This window comes from Pristis pectinata, chromosome 29 (assembly GCF_009764475.1).
Source record: "Pristis pectinata isolate sPriPec2 chromosome 29, sPriPec2.1.pri, whole genome shotgun sequence".
In the NCBI taxonomy this organism is placed as follows: domain Eukaryota; kingdom Metazoa; phylum Chordata; class Chondrichthyes; order Rhinopristiformes; family Pristidae; genus Pristis; species Pristis pectinata.
In genome coordinates this window covers 21,689,528-21,711,643 of record NC_067433.1, presented here as the reverse complement: position 1 = coordinate 21,711,643, position 22,116 = coordinate 21,689,528, and the positions used below count along the sequence as shown (strand labels likewise).

The window sequence follows — 22,116 nt, the reverse complement described above, 5'->3', positions numbered from 1 at the left end:
CAGCCTATGATATGAACCTTACCTCTTCTTGTAGATCTACGCCACATAGTCACATCAGTGCTAGTAACTCACCGATAAGGATGATACCAAGGGTTATGCAGACGACAACCATCATGGAGGGGTTCTTATATCCCAAACCTTAAACAGAAGTACAGAAATATTCAAAACAGACTCTGCAGGTCCAGTGTGTAAATGTTTGTGGCGAGCTTTTATGATATTGAAGCACTGCTCGAGTATCTTCATCCGTGAGGAATTTTGCAAGCACCAGGCGTATGCATTGCACGAGGTGAATAGCTGAGTGGATACCGATACGAATGCTGTTTTCCAACCAGGCACCATCCCTGTCAGTGTTCAGGATTCTCTCCAAGCCACATGATATATCGTGAGGCCGAATGAATTTGTTGTTGAATGTCATTCCATGTCGCCGCATAATCCTGCATTTCGGACTGTTCCTTCACAGGAATACTTGAACATATCCAAAGAGGCAAGGCCTGCAAACATGCTGGGAACATTCAATTATCGTGGCCAAATGTGGCGTGACATTTTAGAAATATATAAATGTAAGACCAGGTCTGGGACTTGATTGAAGAGAACAACATGAGGCAAAAGACTCACATTCATGTTTCCAACAGGTTTTGTTATTTTTTTGTCTGCCCATGACCACCGTTTTAATTGACCGACCGTGAAGCCAGAACATATGAATTACCACCTCCAAGTTTTCTCGAGGGCTCACATTATATTGATTCGAAGAAATGCTACCATTCTGCAATTACCGCTTTCTATAAATTCGGGAATCTCCACTCAAAGCTCCATAGATGTTCTGCCATTTTATGGAAAACCATATTTCATTAAAGACGCTTATCAACATCCTCTCGATAATGTTAATAGAAAGGCAATAATCTGCTGTAACCCCCTCAATAACCTCACCCCGTAACGCCACGGAGATATTTGGGTTGAGTTGGAGAACGTAGTTTTAGGAATATTAATAGTGCTGGTAAACACGTGGCAAGGCAAAAAGCAAGAAGCCAAATTGAAAATGAACCAGCTTGTCCTCAATAACAAACGAACATCAAATCTATCAATATTGATTCATACTCAGTCAAAAGCCCATTTGTAATTCATACTCGAATACGTGGAGAGAATGGGTGGCAAAAATGGGCCTGCGGATATTATTGCACAGACAGTTTAGCAACTTCATTTATTTAGGATTCCACTTCAAAATAAAACGATTAGGAAATGAAATAAAATAATTACGAAATGAACGGATCGTTTGGACGGATCGTGGAAACTTCCAAATGACACGTACCGGAACAAATGACAATTACATCTTCCTTGTGATCACAGTCATTTTGACCTCGTGTCGAGGAACGACAGCTGAATAGAAAAGATTCTCGTCCGGTGCATTTCACTTCATCCAGCCAGATAGCAACGTCGCTATGAGCAAAAGTAGGCGTTCTTGGTGTCCAACGAGCCGAGCCACAGCCTGCAGATCACATTGGCATCGGCCATATCCCAGGAGTCATCACATTCCGTGCCCCAGCTGTTATTGTACAGTATCTCCAACTTTCCGGAGCAATTGTTGCTACCCCCAGCCAGATGCAACGGTAGTTCTGAGTATAGCAGAAAATAAAATCAGTGACTATGAATTCATTACAAGCCGGAAATTGGCGTCGTGAAGTCATTGTGGCATTTCCTACAATGAATGACCTTCTAAACTGGCAGCTTCCGATTCAGTTTCATCGTCACAGACCTTTACCGTTTCGAATGTCTGCGGTCCGTTGACATCTGTTAACAAGTGAAACAGGCTGACGTTATGATATATGCAAGTTTAGTTAAGTTCAAAATAATGGTCGCTATTCAATGGCTCCCTTGTATTACCTGTACAAGCAATACCTGCATCTTCCCAATGGACACAGTCATATTCTCCCCATGGGGAAGATTGGCACTGCCAAAGCGTTGACTCGTGCGAAACACATTCCACATCATCGAACCATATGTGGCCAGTACCTTTTCCATATTTTCTGGTGTCAAGTTCAAATGATCTGTAGGATCCACATTTTAGTTGCTTACAAATCACGTCTGCATCGAATCTATCCAGTTTGTCGGAGCACACTGTTCCCCATGTCCCATTGTACAATACTTCCACTCTCCCTTCACATCGATGCGGACCATTCACCAAACGCAGTTCTTTGTGCTCTGTAAATGAAGCATGTGAGACACAGTTCATGGCAGCATATTCATAACACAGAAAGGAAATACACATTTCGAAAATTATTAAAAAGTAAACATGCTATATATCTAAAACATAAACAGATTTTGGAAACACATCAAGGAAAGGTTGGTAAAGTGGAGAGACGGCGAGGGAATAGAGTCGTGCTGAAAATGGATTGGGGGACAATGTTTTAGGTGGCGGACTCACGTTTCATCTCCGTAAAATTGCCAAGGATCACACGTTGAATGGGGAGACTGGTGGGGTGGAATGTAAAGAATAGGCATCAATCTGTCTGCGAGAGCAGAGATGTAGGACATAAATGAGATGCGGAAGGGCTCTTTCACTCATAGGAAAGTATAACTCACAGTTGAACATAGAGTGCTCTGTTCTTTGGATCCCACCTACCATTCTGACTTATGCTACTCCACCACACAGCTGCAGGATATGCGCCGCAATTCCTTTCCCCTACTTTCTTCCTATGGTCTAGAGATACAAATAGCCTTTCTAGGTGTAGCAGCGATTGATTTGCTCTTTGTTTGCCCCTCCCCCCATTTTTTCCATTGCATTCTCTTTTCACAATGCAGTCAACATGACATTGCGTTATTGCTTTGTCGAACACTTGAGTTCAGTCTGCAAGAGTGCAATTCACCTGATCGTCCAGTTGCCTACCACTTCTTGTGTTCATTGGGACTCAAGATCAAATTCTTCGGTTTAAGGGAATTCAACCTTTTTGTATCTCTGGATCAGAACAGGCCATTGATGCTTGTCATCATTTTCGTTCAGTTTTCGTTTTCTGTTGCTACAGTCTGGCCGGTTGGTCATTACCCACAGCTTTATATTAGCAGCACATTAGAAAAACACAAAATAATCTGATCAGAAATATTCGTCAAATGGCCACATGAACTCATTTACTGCCACCGCATGAGAAATCTTCCCTTTGTTCCCCATCCCAGCCCACCTTCTCTGCTCCTGACAAAAAAACAGGGCGTCCCCTCTTTCCTAGCTCTCATACCCGAAAATAAAAATGATTTTCTTTCCAGAGATTGTTTTGACAATGCTTCTTTTTCACTACTTGCCAGCAGCCAGCAACACGGTCAGGAAAGGATTTCGAAGCCAACAACGGGGATGTGGCGGACATCAATATGTCTTTAAAAACAGCAATAATAATGCTTGGAATCCTAACTGAATTTCGTGCATACATGGTGAGCGAGGTTAACTTTAAGTTTTATTCGGAGAAATGTTAATGAACCGTTTTGGATGAGCTGCAACACATGGAATCATGACTGAAGCCAGAGAAATGTCAGAACATTAGCGGGGGCGGGCGGAATAGATGAGTCGTAAGGAAGAATAAAATAAAATAGTCTCAGATTGGCGGAACATGGGAAGAGATTTGAAATTTCTGGTATCTCTGATGGAAATTGAACTTTAAAATAATGGGACCTAAAATGGGAGTTTAAAATAGTTAGAGAGAAATGGAGAGACCCCCAATATCTCCCCGATAAGAACAACATTATGATACTGAGCCAAGAGAGTACTTTATATTTTCCAGAGCATTTGATTGGGTTTCAGCGTGGGTTTTCGTTCTGTAGACCGTTCACTTGCTTGTTGCAGATGTTTGAGAGGCAGTCATCAATGCAACCGGGAGATTTACGGTAAGCGACATCACAAATATATTTTCCGTGAAAGTAAGGAATTAGCAAGGGAGAAATGAACAAGGAAACGTATGTTTTTTTTATTGGGCGAAAGCTCACGCACGGCGAAAACTTTGCATAGCTCATACAACGTTCTTCTTGTTTGCGGTAAATTCTTTCTATAATCTTCTGAACGAAACCTCCTTTTACATAACGTAGTAAATGAGCAGATTGAAAGTATCCTTACCAGAAGATGTTACTGTCACATCTTTCTTATGACTGCAGTCGTGTTCGCGCCACGGTGCTGAGGGACATTCCCAGAGATATGATTCGTTACACGAACATCTCACTTCATCCAACAAAACTGGGCCAGTACTTCGTCCACAGTAACCAGGATGTTTATCTTCCAAAGCATATCCGCAAACTAGTTGCCTGCATATCACGTTAGCGTCAACCAGATCCCAGGAGTTATCAAAAACCGTGCCGCAAGACCACGGTAATAAATCTCCAGTCGTCCAGCATATGCATCTCCACCCCCGGACAAACGTAACTGCAAGTGGTCTGTCGAACAACAATACATAAGTTTAATCATTTTATTGCAACTTGAACTCGTCACCCAGTTAGAGTTTACAGGGCTGTTTCTAGAATTATGTTTTGCAAAGAATTGCACAATGCTGTCATCGAAATTCTGAAGATGCTGATGTTCCAAATCTAAAAACAAAACTGAAAAGGCTGGAGGGATACAACATGCTATGCAGCATGTTTCTGCGTCTCCCATTGAGGGTGGCGGTCAGTAATTGGTGTCCATCTGAACCCAGGTGCGGGCATTCTACCTTAGAGCCGTGCAGAAATATCTGTACGTTGAATATCTTCGTAAGTGCGATGCAGTGATGCCGTACTTTTTTGGCCGTGCCGCTGCTTTCATGTCCACATACGGTTCACAGTGGAAAGCGTTGCCATGCCTCTCTGAAGGAGTTGCGTCATTTACCGGGACATTGTCACCTCTAGCTGTAGGGGGTGGGTGGGTGTCTCGGCTCCTATGGTAGCTGAACTAAGAGATGGGCCAGATGTTGGGGAAGCTTGCAGCATGCACTTGTGGCTCGTGCCCAAAGATTCCGCCTGTCTGGTCACAAGCGGTTTCCCTGCTGGGAAGTTCAAGGCAATCCCCCGGATGTGACCACCAGCTCGGCTGCAGTTGCTTATTGGTCGCAGGCCCTGAAGTCCTCAGGAGCCAGTCGCGCAAAACATGCAGCATCTCTTGGAAGTCCACAGATGCGTTTCATGTACGGGCTGCTCCTGCACAATCTCCACTGCTCACCCTCGTCTGTCATCTGTACATGGCGTGGTGGTCCATTCTGACAACTGGAACTGAGGGGGTCCACAGTCGAAGTCCCTATAGGAAGTCGCCCGCCCATTTACATCGGGCTCCTGGGCCGGAGAGTGCTACACAAGTGTTGCAATGCAAAGGTTGATTGACGGATTCCCAGGACGATTGCCAGTTTTGTGGATAGGAGGAGTTCGTGTTTCATGTATATATTTAATGTGGGAAGTTTCACACTCTATTTGCTTCATTGAAATGGCTTTCCTCAAGTTACTGTTGCACTTCAGCCCTACTCTTTGAGTAGCAGATGCACTGGACGAACGAGTTGGTGCGGAATGTCCCAGTTTGTCTGCTCTCCAGCTTGGCCAATTTGGCCAGTCAACGGGTTCGAAATGATTCCACCCGGTCCAACTGTCTGGCCCTTTCTCAAGGATATGACCATGTCTGTGTGTTCCTAAAGAAGGATAATGTTTTGTCCATTGGCTCTGTGGAGGCCTTCTATGACCGACAGCTGTTGCAAGGGCTGGACGGCATCCTGGACAAGGATGGGTATTTTTAGTTTGCTCTATGTTGTGTGAATACTGAATTGAAAACTTTGAAACCATTTTAAGAATGTTAATAAACTGTTTGTAAAGCATTGACTGGGTGGCTTTACATAGGAATAAGCAAAATCTGTCAATTTTAGCAGGTTACAAGGATGGGATAATGAGTAGAGATTAAAAAAAAGGAACGTCTGTGATCAGAAAGATGTAAAATGGCACAACATTTGCTGTGAAAAAGCATGGTTAAGACATTCCTTAACTGCAGATGATCCATGAAGACTCCACGTATATATACGTAGATGAATGGGACAAAGGTAAAAGAAAGAGCAATTCCGGATTCGCTTACCCTCTCCACAAACGCCTTGCGTTACTCTGCCTTCTCACCCAGCGGCTGCAGTGCCATTCCATATCTTTCCTCAGAATGCGTAGGAAATTTGGCATGTCCCTTTTGATTTGCATGATTTTTAGGAGATGCACCATAGAAGGCATCCAATAAGGATATATTACAACTTGGATGGCAAATGCATTGCACAAGACTGCTAAATTGTGGAGCGTTGTGGACACAGCTCAGTGCATTACAAAAACATGACCTCCCTCAATGGACTCAGTCCATACTTTTTGCGGCCTCAGAAAAGGAACAAACATAATCAAAGACATTCCCACTTCCATCGGACAGAAGATACAAACGCTTGAAAACACACACCAGGCGCCACTTGACCATAAGATATAGGAGCAGAATTAGGCCATTCGGCCCATTAAGTCTAATTCCCCCATTCTATCATGTCTGATTTTTCTTCAATACCATTCTCACATCTTCTCCCCGTAACCCTCAACCCCCTTACTAATCATGGCCCTATAAATCTCTGCTTTAATTATACCTAATGACTTGGCCTCAACAGCCCTATATGGCAAAGAATTACACGGATTCCCCACCTTCCAGCTGAAGAAATTCCTCGTGTTCTCAGTCTTAAAGTATGTCCCTTTCTTCGGAGACTGTACCCTCGGATCTTCGACTCTCTTACTAATGGAAACATCCTCTCGACGTCCACTTCCTACAGGCCGCTCAGTATCCGGTAGGTTTCAATGAGATACCCCCCCCCCCCTTTTTGCTTCTGAACCCCATCCAGTACAGTCCCAGAGACATCAAACGCTTCTCATATGTTAAGCTTTTCATTCCTGGTATCATCCTTGTGAACAGGTTCTGGACTCCCTCCAGGGCCAGCACATCCGTCCTTCGATACTGGACCCAAATATGCTCGCCATATTCCAAATGCGGTCTGACCAACGCCTTATAAAGCCAAAGCAGTACGTCCTTGCTTTTATTTTCTGGTCCTCTCGAAATGTATGTAAACACTGCATTTGCCTTCTTGACTAGCGACTTAACCTGCAAATTAACCGAGAGGAAATCCTGAACTAGGACTTGCAAGTCCCTTTTCCCCTCAGATTTCTGATTTATCTCCCAAGTTGTCAAGTGGTCTACGCCTTTATTATTTCTTTCAAAGTGTATAACCCCACACTTCCCAACGCAGTATTACACCTGCCACTTCATGACCGCTCTGCCAAACTGTCCAAGTCATTTTATAGAGTTCCTGCCTCTGCGAAACTTCCTGGGTCTCCATCTACTTTGGTATCATCTGCAAAATTCGATCAGCAAACAATGCCATTAGTTTCTTCATCCAGATCATTGATGTATAAAATGAAATGTTGCAGTCCCAATGTTGACCACTGAGGATCTCCACTAGTCACCGGCAACCATCCTGAAAAGGACCCCTTTGTCCCCACTCTCACTTCTGTCAGTCAGCCAATCTTCTGTCCATACTCGTACCTTGCCTCTAACTTCATGGACGCGTTTCTTGTTAAGCGGCCTCGTATGTGGCACCTTGTCAAAGGCTTTCTGAAAATCCAACTAAATAACGTTCACTGACTTCCTTTTACCAAACCTGTTTGTGACCTCCTCCAAGACTTCTAAAAGGTTTCTCAGGGAAGATCTCGTCCTAACGAAATCGTGCTGACTTCGTCCCATTTTATCATATATTTCCAACGACTCCGAAATTTCATCCTTAATAATGGACTCTAAAATGTTAGCAACCACCGAGGTCAGGCTATCCGGCCTATAATTTCCCGTCTTTTGCATCCATCGCTTCAAAAGAGCAGTATCGCATTCGCGATTTTCCAGTCCTCTGGCACCCTCGCTGACTCCAGTGATTCTTGAAAGATCATTACGAATACCTCCACGATCTCTTAAGCTACCTCTTTCAGAACTCTGGGATGTAGTCCATCTGGTCCAGCTGATATATCCACCTTTAGGGCATTCAGCTTCCCAGCACCTTCTTCTGAATAATGACCAATGCCCACACCTATGCCCCCTGACTCTCTTGAATTCCTGGCATGTTCCTGGTGTCTTCCACTGTGAAGATTTACACAAAGTACTAAGTTATTTCTGTATTTCTGCAGCGTTAATTTCAAGTGGTCCAATGCCCACTCTTGCCGCTCTTACGCTCATATGTATATACTATATATATTATGATTATAATGTGTGTGTGTGTGTGTGTGTGTGTGTGTGTGTGTGTGTGTGTGTGTGTGTGTGTGTGTGTGTGTGTGTGTGTGTGTGTGTGTGTGTCTATATATATATACTCCCCCTCGTATTTCATCTGTTCCTCCCTTCTAGATTTAGTTGTCCTATGTTGGCTTTTATAGGCTTCCCGATCCTATGACTTTCCACCAATCCTTTCCATATTGTGTGGCTTCACTGTTGCTTGCATGCTGCCCGTGACTTCCAGTGTCAGCCATGGTTGCCTCGTCCTCTCTTTAGTATGCTTCTTCTTCTTTGGGATGAAATTCAGTTACCTCCCGAATTATTCCCAGACATCTCCGCCAGTGCACCATCTTCCCTGCTGGGGTTCCCTTCCAATCAACTGTGGCCAGCAACTCTCTCATACGTCTACTGTTACCTTTTCTCAACTGTAATGCCGTACATCACATGTCACCTTATCACTCTCAAACTGCGGGGTGAATTCTATCATATTATGGTCACTGCCTGCAAAGGATTCCTTCACCTTAAGATTCTGATCAAGTCCTCCTCATTACAGAATACTAAATACAGAGTTGCCTGTTCCTTAATGAGCTGCACAACAAGGTACTCTTGAAAGCTGTCTCGTAGACATCGTACCCGCCAATTTCGATCTGCGCTGTAAACTCATTTACCTTGTTACATATAGTGCGTGCATTCAAATATAACACCCTCAGTCCTGTATTCAATATCTCCCTCTCAAAGTTATCCCTGAGTTGACTTTATAAACTATGTCCTATTTTCTTTTAATTCAATATACTTTAATATCTTCTCCTGCGCTCTCCTTCCCTTTAAACTTTTCTTCAATTTTCCATGCCGTTGAACCCACCCTCCGAACTGTTTAGTTTAAAGTACTACCTGTAGTCCTAGTTATGCGAATCCCCAGGACTCTGGGCCCAGCATGATTTAGGTAAAGCCCGTCCCATCGACGCATCACCCTCCTTCGCCATTGCTGGTGCCAGTGTCCTCCGAATTCAAACCCACTTTTCCCACACTAATCTTTGAGTCTCGCGCTTACCACTTTAATCTTGTTAACTGTGCGTAGCTCAGGTAGTAATCCACAGATAATTATCATTTTGCTTCTGCCTTTTAATTAGTCCCTCGCTGCTCATGTTCCTTCAGCAGAACGTCTGTCCTTGTTCTACCTAAATCGTTAGTGCCCACGTGGACCAGGACAACTGCACTTTACCCTCCCTTCAAGTTCCCCTGCAGGCAAGATGATACCGCCTGAACCTGACACCAGGAAGGCAACACAGCCGTCGGCACTGTCGATCTTGGCGATAGAGAACAGTGTCTATCCTCTTGACTATACTATCTCCAGTAGAAACTGCATTTCTATTCTGTCCACCGTCTTTAATGCTACCCTACAACACTACTATGGATAGATTGTTCATCCTTATTACAAGCGTACATTCCTTTCCACATAGGCAGCTATAATATCAAACCTGTTGGCCAAGTTCAAGGGCTGAGCCTCCTTCAACACCACCTCCTAGATTCCTCCACCTGCCTCACTCAAAGGCACACCCTCTTATCCCTGTCCACTGACCGAATTTGATGTTCTTAATCTGATGGTTGACTACCTCCTGAATCACAGCGTCCAGGTAATTCTCTCCCTCCCTGATGTGTCTCAGTGGATGAACCTCAGATTTCTGCTCATCGATTTTGAGTCAGAATTCCTCAAACAGCCAACACTTGCTTACAAATATGGTTAGCAGAAACAACAAGGGGGCACAACTGCTGCCTAATCATGCTGCAACAACTAATCAACTGATCCTGTATCTCCACTTCATTTAATTCGTAATAATGTGTTTTTATATGTGTCTAAATACTTGCTATTATCAAATTGGTATTGCTTGAACTGCACTTCTCGGACTAATAAGCAATTTTAGGAAAGTAACGTTAAAATACCTTACCAAATTTTACCTGGGCTACGTACTCAGCGTCTTCACGCCAACGCGTCGCCAATTACGCACGAGCTTCTTTCAACAATGGCCGCTCTGCTATAGCCTGCCTCCTTTGCATTGGCTGTTTGGGCTCCCAGTTATTCAAGACAACTGCTTCAATACTCTGCTCCTCCTCTTGCCTTGGAATTTGCACCAGTCAGCTAAGCTGGTGTACTAATAGCGCTCTTTTGAGGCTCAAGGACAGTTTCTATCCAGTGGTTATACAAATCTTGAACTGAGCTCCTGCTCATTAAAGACGAACTCTTGTTTATGCAATCTACCTCTTCATGGCATCGCACCTTAATGTCTACTTGCACTGCACATTCTCTGTAACTATAACACTATATTCGGCAGTATGTTTTTGCTTTTCTCTTGAACTCTCCAAGTGCATTTTTGTTTTGAAATGATCTGCATGGAAGGCATGCAGAACTAAGTTTTTCCTCGGTATCTCGGTGCATATGACAATAATAAACCAATTACAATTCCAAATGCTGCTTGGCTTGCGATGCATTTCTCTAATTTTTCATCTTATTTTGGATTTCGAATGTATGGAATTATGGAATGTTCCAAAGTTTCGAAGTTCTGATGAATATTCAGAGGCCGAAAACATTTCTCCTTCCAGAAGTACTTCCTGACCTAATGCTCATATCTAAAATGCTCTTGGAACCGTGTCATATGTTCTTTCAGCTCCAGAGCCCTATGTTATTTTACACAGGCGTTCTACTTTGCACTGCATTTAATTCATCTGAGGTGGCTATATTCAGTAGTTTGCCAGTTTTTCCAGGAATGAAAAGTATATTAAAGTACATACGCTTTTGTCTCAATTTATATTCACATTCCGTTAATATGAATCAGGAGTCCCATCTGAATATACTCAAAATGTCACAGCATTTTTGGATGCAGATGCGGCAATGACATCTCTTTTTATCTATCAATAAACAATAAGGGATTGTTTCATTGAGGTGACACATAGGGTATTACAACAATGTTTATTTAACGGTGAACACACAAGGAAACTTGAGAAAAGACACTCTTAAGGAAATAAACTTACGAACGCATCAGAGCAACAATAAGAGCTGGAGGACGAGTGTTAGAAGCTGCTGCTGGGGAGACACGCCGAACTGTTGAACACCCAACTTGGAAACTGGCTGAGCTGTGAATGTTCCTCTTTGGTTAATTAATAGTGGCTATCTATTTCACCTGCGTCTTCTTCTCATACATCATTTCTTTTTAGGAGGAGGTACAGTAAAGCAGAAGTTTCTTTACTGATGAATTGCGCAAAGAATTGAGTTCTTGCAGTTTAGCAGTGAAATTGATGCACATTCTGGACACTTAAACCCATTACCACACTCTCACTTGGTGATATATTTCCGTAAGTTATGGGACAACTAATGTAACAGGAATCCCTTCACAAAAATACAGATTCTGCAGCAGCTGACTGACTGGCAAACACAGAAAACACGTTACTACATTCTCATTGGTCGATCAGAAATTCCGACTTCAACGTGTTTAGTTCGTATCTGTGGGTGTTTTGCTCTTTTTCAAAATCATACAGCATGGGAAATGGGCTTTCAGCCTGCAGCATCATGCTGACAGAAACGAATCCACCTATACTCATCTTATTCTAACGCAACTTTTCCTCTGGCAATGCCATTAACCTTTTCCCTGGCCCCCATTTCTCTTTCACCCACATCCACGAGGGGCAATTTACAATTTCAAAATAATCTGTCGATTAGGCTGTCTTAGATCTGTATGAGGCCAAAAAAAAATAGTGTCTGGGAGGCACTCTCTCGGTCACAATAAGTATGTGCAACTTCCACAAAGACAGTATTTAAGGGCAGAATTAAACATTAAACCTGGGTCTCTGTAACTGTGAGGCTGTTCCTTTCCTGGTCTCATCATTTTCGTTTCAGTAAATTAAGCATAGAACGCACTGTTTTAACGTCCCCACAATGTTAATCCGTTCGAACGTCAACACATAAATCTGTTAAGACAAGGTCTCAAGAAAAGAGGAGCGGGATTAGGCCACGAGTCACCTGAAGCCTGCTCCTCCACAAAATACGATGATGGAGGATCTATGCAGGCCTCAACTCCTCTTGCGTGCCAGCTCCCTATAACCCTCGGTTTAAACAACTATTTGACTCAATTTTAAACATATGCACTAATGCATACTCTTTCACCCTCCATGGAAGTGATTTCCAGATATTCACTGCCTCCTGATAGAAGAAATATCTCTGCAGCCCAGTGTTATTTAACCGGCTGCTTATCTTCTACCATGTCCACTGCTTTGCTGTTCATATTATTGAAAAATAAACAACGTTTACCCTGTCTTGGCCCATAGGATATTGTATGTTTGAATAAGTCACCACATCTTCTGTCTATAAGGAAATTCCAATCGGTCAAGGCAGTTAAGTTTAAATTGTAATTGCACTAACGTTGAGGTGGAGTTATTGTGCAGAATTAATCTAATGACAAATGTCGTGAAGTTCTGGTTGAAGTGTAAATTTTACTCTCCCTCCTCTTCTCTCTGCACTTCAAATTGTCCGGACAGTTCAGTGTCAACTTTACACAAAGGGTAACTTATTTTCTTTTTCTGTGTTTTCAGCAACAATGTCGTCTGTGCTGTCGTTTTCACTGACCCGATTTTCATACTCTGCCCCATGCGTTAATATTGAACTACCTCCATATTGAACTACCTCGTATGATCACCCGGGTTGAACATCAACAGCGTTTTCCATTTCATTGATTAATAGGCAGTTTGCTTCCCGCGTTCTCAATGGGCACTATCAAATTGTGGCTAATATTCTCTCATGGGCCGAGCAAATGCCAACACGATAGTTACATTCATCAAGTATGCTGGACTGACTGAACAAGCGAGTTAACCATCCAGCTGCTGAATTATAACGATGTTACTTTTCATATTTTTGGGTTGATATTTCTGCACCTCCTACACCCTGCCTATAGCACTGGGATAAAACCGTGCTTTGCGCGGATGTGCGAATAGCTGTGTACAGCTAGTGTTTGCATTTCGCATGACATTTACCATTATTGTTCCTGTCAATGCAACGTTCGTTCGCAGTTCAGATTCCTTTACCGGCACTTTTCTATTCACCATATTTATGTATGCAAGCATACTTCACTTTTTTGAAGATTCACCGTATTCACCAGAAGGCAAACACCCAATGTGTTCTGTTATTATTGTTACCCTGTACTACCTCAATGCAATGTAATGAATTGATCTGTACGAACGGTATGCACGACAAATTTTTCACTCTACTTCGGTACAAGTGACCATAACAAACCAATACCGATACATACAAACTGGAATGTCAGAACAACTCACTGAATTCATCAAACAGTTTATTTTGGTAGGCTATTAACACGATGAAAAGGAACTCGCTCCACCGCTGTCACCGACTACACAACTTGATGAACAAATCATAGAAAACTATTGATGTCAAAACTTCAGCGCACACTAATACATATCATAAAAAACTTACTTAAGTACTTCGCCAGCAGATCCACTAGCAATTGTTGGATAAACACTGACAAATCTTGGTGTCACATTGCAGCCTTTTGAGCCTCCAACCCCAAATGGTTCAGCGCAAAAATAATTCCTGACTTCCGTAACATCGCTTAATTTTCCTCGCTTCTTGGAAGGTAAGCTGTTGAAACACTGTTCTTGTATCCACCAGGTCCGACTTGAACAACTGGAAGTTTTTTTTTGTCTGCCATCCTGCAGCCTCACATTATCCAAAATTCCGCCTGTCTCACCCTGGAACAAGCCGCAATCCCGAGTACAGCCATGTTCGGAGATTTACTGTGCTTCAATATTGACAACTTAAATCACCCTTTCACAGGTTAGAAGGACCACTGACATGGATTCGCCTCACCCTGCTATTTCAACATTTGCAAGATGAATAAAGTTGAACAAGAAATCCTTCATTTCCCAATCTTGTCCTCCGCTGCACGTTGCCTCAAATACAAATGTGTTTTGTAGTCTGCGGGGCATGGGTGCGGTGGTAATTGTGGGGAAATAAAACGAAAATTCTGCAAAAGGGGTTTTGACTGTTTGAGCGGACCTGGTGACCAAATGTACAGATACTTATTTGCATGTCTGAATGACTCTAAATTTACCGAGTTATTACTAATAGTCACACCAGATTACAAATTCTTATTTCAACCTTTGTAACAATATTCACCTGAATACATGACACCAACGCCGATGCTGTCAGAAGAAGACCGACTGAACACTGATGTTTTGCAATTTCGGAACTATGATTCGTTTCATTCACACTGAACTTCATTCACCCACACGGGCTGTTCACACTCTCCATACCTTGAGTAGTTGTAGGCGGATATGGCGAAGCCGCAACCCAGCTCTCCACAGACCATGTTGGAATCATTAATGTTCCAAAAGTTATCCTGCACTCTTCTCCAACTGCTATTATATAAAAAAAAATCCACTAGGCCGTCGCAGCGGCTTCCCCCATTGGTCAGCCTCAGGGACCAACTAGCATCTAGAAAACGAAACATGTTTGGTGAAACCGTTGAGCTGAAACCAAAATGTCCCATTGGTTATCAGTTTTCAGCTGGTCAGCAAATAGTTGCAATGCCTTTTATCTGCACTAATTGGTCACATGTCATTCTGGCAGTCGAAATGTATCAAACACCTTCCTCGCTCGATGTGTAAAACAATGTCGGGAGCTTTCTGTACCTAATCTATGGAAATCGGTCCAGTAACAAGAGGTAGACAGTTTATTGAAAATCAACTGGTTTATAATAACCACGCATATGTACTAACTAGAACAGAATGCATTTGTCATTCTGAGACCTTCAAGTCCCATGATGGTTGAGTAGCTGTCCTTCGGAAGTCTCGCTTTAGTTTATTCCCCAAAAGTAAAGTAAAGCATCCCTGAAGCAATTTCGTGTTATGAAAAATACTTGTCGCTCCAAAGAGAAAAAAACGCGAATTTGAAAATGATAGACTTAACTCTATTTCACCGACTTTACCGTTTATATCATTCAGTTCCTGTTATCTCTCATCATTCTTCCAGTAAAATCTGTGAATTGACACATCTTTGCAGCAAATATACTTTCTTTAACTCCGCAGATTTTTGCGGCGCTCCTAAAAGTAGAAGCCTGCGACATCAATCGCCATCGTTCTCTACCCTTATGAATATCATTTTTTCCAAACTTCAGAGTTCTGCACTGCACAAAGATTAGTCTGTCCATATATAACAGCACCGAGATAACCCAATTATCCTATCGCTGGGAGGGGTTATGGAGAGAAATAAAATAATTTCCTTCTAAAACGAAAACATGAATAATTGCTACAAAACGACCAATTCGGCCAATGGCTTAAAATGCCGCAGCTGCGAAAATCTCACCGACCAGAGAATAGCTTGTTTCAGTTCAACAAACTTTGGCGACTCACCTGAGCAGTCGATCCCGGCGTCGTTTCTGTGTGAACAACAAATCTGACCCCAGTCTGAGAATGGACAATCTGCTAATCGGGACTCGTTTCCCCGACAAAGGTATCTCTCCTTCCATATAGGCCTGTTCCTTCGCCAAAATAAGCACCTCCGGGAGTTGCGATTACTGCACCGCACTGTAGCTCTTCACAGAGCACAGCAGCATCTTCCAAGCTGAAGTACACATCACAAAGGGTTCCCCACTAGTCTCTGTGTAGAACTTCCACCCGGCCTGAGCATCTGTTCTTCCCACCCACAAGTCGCGATCTGGACCCTGTTTCAATAATAAATGAAGACAGTTAATTACTCTCAACAAAATTAAAGGAAAATAGTAAAACGGAGAAACTGCTCTTATATTCTTCACACGACGGCCTTCGAACCGCGTCTGTGCAGCAATAAAAAAAACAATAAACTAAGTTCAGTGCAGAATTTTTGTTTTAAATCACAGGGGGCCTAAATCATTTGTTTTCGAGAGATAAGTGTTAAATCCTGTTAGAATCTTTTAAGATCCCGTCTAGGATGCACCAGACTAACGAAAACCGTCTGAAAAATGACATTTTACAGGAGACACGAATGTTTTCTTGCACGTATTTTAAAAAGAACTCATCTGATCTCATTGTTGCTTCCTAATTCAATGTCCTTCAACATTTATTTTCTTTTATATCGAAGAAGACAATCTAAATGTTTTAACATTTTGTTGTCTCCTCACGAGCTGGTACGTGTCGTTCAGCAGCCCCTTTGGATGTTCAGCATTGCTCACATTCCCACTTAGTTACGTGCCAACAGCAATAATGTGTGATGTTATGTTTAGTTCCCATAGTGAAGTCATCAATATAGATCACGAAGAATTGGCACTCAAACATTGATTACAGCAGTGCCTCGCTGGACAGGGGTTGCCAATCGGTAAAATAACCTTTTTTTTATTTTATATCTGTTAACTCTCTGCTTGAATCACGTCGGTATGTAAACATCAAAATCGTTTGCTCTGCCTTGTCAGCAACCTCCTCTGAGGGATATTACCAAAAGCTTTCTTATTACCTGATAATTCAATTTCCAATGTTCCTCCTTGCTCACTGTGATAGATACTGAATATGCACAAAGAACTGAAAAGTGCTCGTCAAACATTACTTTACTTTCACCAATTTAAAACGACTCTGCTCATTATTTTCCAAGTGCTTCACTTCACGTACTGTTATATATTCTATTATTGTTTCAAGGATCGACGCCGGAAGAACAGATCGGCTGATAAAACACTATGATGCTGGAGGAACTCATCAGGGCAGGCAGCATCCGTGGAGAAAAGCAGGCGGTCAACGTTCCAGGTCAGGACCCTTCTTCAGGACTGAAGATAGGAAAAGGGGAAGACCAATATATAGGAGTGAAAAGCAGATCAGTGATAGTTGGACACGTGGGAAGGCGGGGTGGGTAAAAGTTGGTGATAAGCAAATGCACTTAACAGATAGTGATAGACAGGGGCGGAGGAGGAAGGGAGAGCAGGTGGGTGTGAGGAAATATAAGGTAGAAAAAAAAGGGAGATAGGCGAGGAAAAGAAAGGAAAGAAGAGGCATCGTTGAGGGAGGTGTGGGGAGAGGGTGGGTTAAGGAGATTACTTAAGGTGGGGAAATTCAAATTTCGTGCCTTTGGGCAGCAAGGTTCCAAGACGGAAAATGAGGTGCTGTTCCTGCAGTTTGCCCGTGGGCTTCTCCTGGCAGTGGAGGACTGACATATCTGTGATGGAGTGGGTGGGTAAGTTGAAGTCGCTGGCAACGGGGAGTGACTGGTTAAGGACGGAGCGTAGGAGTTCTGCGATACGGTCACATTGTCACCGTTTGGTCTCGCCAATGCAGAGGAGGCCACACTTGGAGCACAGAAAAGAGCAGATGATATTAAGTTAGGTGTGGTTAAATCCCTGTCTCACATGAAAGTACTGTTTGGATCCTTGGATAGAGGTGCTACCCCTGAACCATGACCCCAGCAGGGACCACCAGGACATTATCTCCCGCACCATCAATGACCTCATCACCGCGGGAGATCTCCCTCCCCCAGAGCTAACAACATGATAGTCCCGCAAACTAGGAATGAGCGCTTGTATCTTCTCCATAAAATTCATAAGAAGGACTGTCCCTGAAGGCATATTATCTCCGGATGCTTTTGTCACGCTGAGTTCGTATCATCGGTCCTCGACGCTATTCTGTCTCCTCTGGTCCAATCACTTCCCAGCTACGTCCGTGACACATCACACGCTCTCCAACTCTTCCACAGCTGTAAGTTTCCGGCACGCACAACCTCATCTTCACCATAGACGTCCAGTCCCTCTATGCCACTATTCCCGATTATGACGGCCTCACCCACTACCGCTTTTTTCATGACCAGAGCCAGGATCAGTCCCTTGCAGTAACACTCTCCTCCCCCTGGCTGAACTGGTCCTCGCGCTAAACAACTTCACTTTCGATTCCTCTCACTTTCTACAGGTCAAGGGCGTAGCCATGGGCACTCGCATGGGCCACGGCTATGCCTGTCTCTTTGTTGGCTGAACAATCTCTGTTCCAAGCCTACTCCGGTCCCATTCCTCAAAGGTTTCGCCATCATATCGACGACTGCATTGGTGCCACCTCTTGCACCCGTACTGAAATCGACAGTTTTTTTAAAAATTTCGCCACTAATTTTCACTGTGATCTGCAATTCACTTGGACTATCTCTCACACTTCTGTCTCCTCCCTCGATCCCTTCCGTCTCAGGAGATTCCTTATCCACCGACATCTTCCATAAACCCACTGACGCGCACAGCTACCTCTATTACAGTTCTGCTCACCATGTTTCTTGCAAGGACGATAACCTTCTTTCTCTATTACTCCGTCTCCGCCTCATTTGATCCCATGCAGAGGATTTTCACTCCAGAACATCCAAGATATCCAATTTCTTTAATAACCGTGGCTTCTTCCCTGCTTTCGTTGAGAGAGCTCGCACCGGAATCTCTGCCATTTCCCGCACCTCTGCCCTCAGCCCACTCCTCCCAGACTCAAGGAAAATAGAGTCCCCCTTGTCCTCTCATTTCATCCTACCAGGTACATACCCTACACTTCATTCTCCGCCACTTCCTCCATCTCCAACGGGACCCCACCACCAAGCATGTCTTCCCCTGCCAATCCCTTTCGGCCTTTTGCAGGGACCGTACTCTCCGCGACTGCCTAGTTTACTACACCCTACCAACCCATACCGCTCCCATCCTGGGAACATTACGCTGCCTACACCATAGGTGAAACACCTGCCTCAAGACGACCTCCCTCACCTCTATCCAGTGACCCAAACAGCCCTTTCAGGAGAGACAGATATTTACCTGCGCATCTCCCAATATAATCTACTATATTCGGTGCTGTAATTGTGACTTCCTCGACATTAGCGAGACCAAACGCAGAGTAGGTGACCGTTATGTAGAACTCCTGATCTCCGTCCGTAACTGCGATCTGTATCTCCCCGATATCAGTCACTTCAACTCTCACTCCCACTGCATCACAGGTCTGTCGGTCCTCCCCCTCTTCTACTGCCAGGAGGAGTCCAAGGGAAAACTGGAGGAACAGCACCTCATTCTCCGTTTTGAAGACTTGCAGCCTAACGGCATGAACATAGAATTCTCTTACTTTAAGTAATCCCCTCAAATCACTCTCAAACCCCTCCCCCAACATACCTCTTCTTTTCTTCCTTTCCTCGTCTATTTCTCTTTATTCTACCCTATTTCCTCCTTACCTTTCACGCATTTCCCGGTGTATCTTCCACCCCATCTTTCCTCGCCCTTACCTATCACTCTCTTTTATCTGTATCTATTTGTTATCACCTTGTGCTCACCACGCCTCCCCTCTTTTCTCCCCTGATCATTGCTCTGCTTTTCCCTCCGAGATATGAAGCTTCCCTTTTTTCTATCATCAGTCCTGAAGAAGGGTCCTGACGCCAACCGTTCACCATCTGCTTTTCTCCACGGTTATTGCCTGGCTTGCTGAGTTACTACCGCATCTTCGTGTTTTTCATCTAGATATTCTAGCATCTATAGTCCTTTGTTTATCTGCAATATATTGGCTCTTCCTCGTTTTCTCTTCCCCTTCTTTCTCAAAGTGTGAATACATATTTTTTCCCCTCTAACCCGCAAGATCCCTAGTAGAACCGATGTACTATTGGAAAGTGATATCAGTGCATTCATTAACAATGAAGACAATTCTTTCACAATGGTCAGGTGTAGATCATTAAGTTCATGAAGTTTACGCGTCTTCAGGCTCATTATCCTCCCTGCTATTATTTTGTCACTGAAATAATCTACCCATTTTCAATGAAGTTTTGTTGTCCAGTATCTTAGAAAGTTGGTACTTGTCTTTATGAAGAAAGTGCCTTGCAAACGTTTGGGCACCCCTGGTAAAAATCCTGTTACTGTGAATGGTTAAGTGAGTAGAAGAAGAACTGATCACCAAAAGTCATAAAGTTAAAGACGAAACATTCTTTTCAACATTTAAGCAAGATTATGTGTATTATTTTTGTTTTGTACAATTTTAGAGTGAAAAAAGGAAAGGACCACCATGCTAAAGTTTGGGCACCCCGAGAGATTTGAGATCGCAGATAACTTTTACCAGGTCTCAGACCTTCAGTAGCTTGTTAGAGCTATGGCTTGTTCACAGTTACCGTTAGGAAAAGCCAGATGATGCAAATCTCAAAGCTTTAGAAATACCTTGACTCCTCAAACCTTGTCCCAACAATCAGCAGCCATGGGCTCCTCTAATTAGCTGCCTTGCACTCTGAAATTTAAAATAAATGATGCCTAAAAAGCAGAGAAGGCTTTAAGAAGATAGCAAGGTGTTTTCAGGTAGTCGTTTCATCATTTCGTAAAGTAATTAAGAAATGACAGTTAACAGGAACGGTGGAGGTCAAGTTGAGTTCTGGAAGGTCAAGAATACTTTCCGAGCGAACTGCTCGTAGGATTGCTAGAAAGGCAAATCAAAACCCCCGCTTTACTGCTAAAGACCTTCAGGAAGATTTAGCAGACTGTGGAGTGGTAGTGCACTGTTCTGCTGTGCAGCGACACCCGCACAAATATGACCTTCATGGAAGCGTCTTCAGAAGAAAGACTTTCCGGCGTCCTCACCACTAAAATCAGCGCCATAAGTTTGCAAAGGAACATCTAAACAAGCCTGATGCATTTTGGAAACAAGTCCTGTGGACTAATGGAGTTAAAATAGAACTTTATGGCCGCAATGAGCAACGGTATGTTTGGAGAAAAAACGGTGCAGAACTTCATGAAAAGAACACCTCTCCAACTGTTAGGCACGGGGGTGGATCGACCATGCTTTGGGTTTGTGTTGCAGCCACTGGAACGGGGAACATTTTACTGGGAGAGGGAATAATGAATTCAATTAAATACGAGCAAATTCTGGAAGCAAACTTCACATGGTCTGTAAAAAAGCTGAAGATATAAAGCTAAGTCTAGTAATTTATAGGGTAGGGACATGTTCAGCACAGCTTTGTGAGCTGAAGGACCTGAATCGTGCTGTAGTTTTTCCATGTTTCTAAGATGAAAAGAGAATGGCTTCTACAACAGGATAACGATCCTAAACACACCTCAAAATCCACAATGGACTACCTGAAGAGGAACAAGCTGAAGGTTGTGCCATGGCGCTCACAATCCCCCGACCTAAAAATCATCGAAAATCTGTGGATAGACCTGAAAAGAGTAGTGCATGCAAGACGGCCCAAGAATGTCACAGAACTGGAAGACTTTTGCAAGGAAGAATGGGCAAAAATGCCTCATACAAAAATTGAAAGACCCTTAGCTGGCTACAGAAAGCATTTACAAGCTGTCATCCTTGCCAAAGGGGGTGTTAGTAAGTACTGACCATACAGGCTGCCCAAATCTTGCTTCGGACCCTTTTCCTTTTTGGTTATTTTGAAACTGTACAAGATGGAAATAAAAAAGTAATCTTGCTTAAAATATTAAAGAAATGTGTCATATTTAACCTCATGCCTTTTGGAAATCAGGTCATCTTGTACTCGCTTAGCTATTCACAGTAACATGAATTTTGACCATGGGTGCCCAAAATTCCTGTGCAACGTTCTTATTTCATTTTTAAGGGTCCCTGCACATTTCGGTACGATACATTACTCTTCTGTGCCAATCATTTCCCGTCTTTTTTATTATTTCTCCTTTGGTGATTTCTAAAATGTTCACATTCATCATGATTACTGATTCCTCTTGTAACCTTAACTCCCACTATTCAATTTCCTTGTCCACAGTTTAAGTTTTCCAATACACGTCGGTAAAGGCCCCGATTTTCCCCTCTGAGAAAAATACGAAACACAGTCATGATAACCACAATTGCATAAATAATTTACAGACAAGAAGTATTGAGCTCAGCACACATATGGTGCTGAACTCAACGGTGTTCCA

General features: G+C 43.2%; 1 protein-coding gene across 3 annotated transcripts in view; it reads right to left on the bottom strand.

Moving 5' to 3' along the window:
- Nucleotides 1-4,290: 4,290 nt before the first annotated feature.
- Nucleotides 4,291-22,116, bottom strand: part of LOC127584383 (scavenger receptor cysteine-rich type 1 protein M130-like) — a 55,015-nt gene continuing 37,189 nt past the window's right edge. The window contains exons 4-6 of one of the 3 annotated variants that reach the window (XM_052041159.1): nt 15,656-15,966; nt 14,421-14,738; nt 13,802-14,300 (exon numbers count right to left, since the gene is read on the bottom strand). In XM_052041159.1, the coding sequence (XP_051897119.1) occupies nt 15,896-15,966 (71 nt within the window). In that variant the 3' untranslated portion in view covers nt 13,802-14,300; nt 14,421-14,738; nt 15,656-15,895. Of the gene's footprint in view, nt 4,405-13,801; nt 14,301-14,420; nt 14,739-15,655; nt 15,967-22,116 lie in introns of those variants that run through there. The other 2 variants (XM_052041160.1, XM_052041161.1) reach the window with 2 other exon arrangements.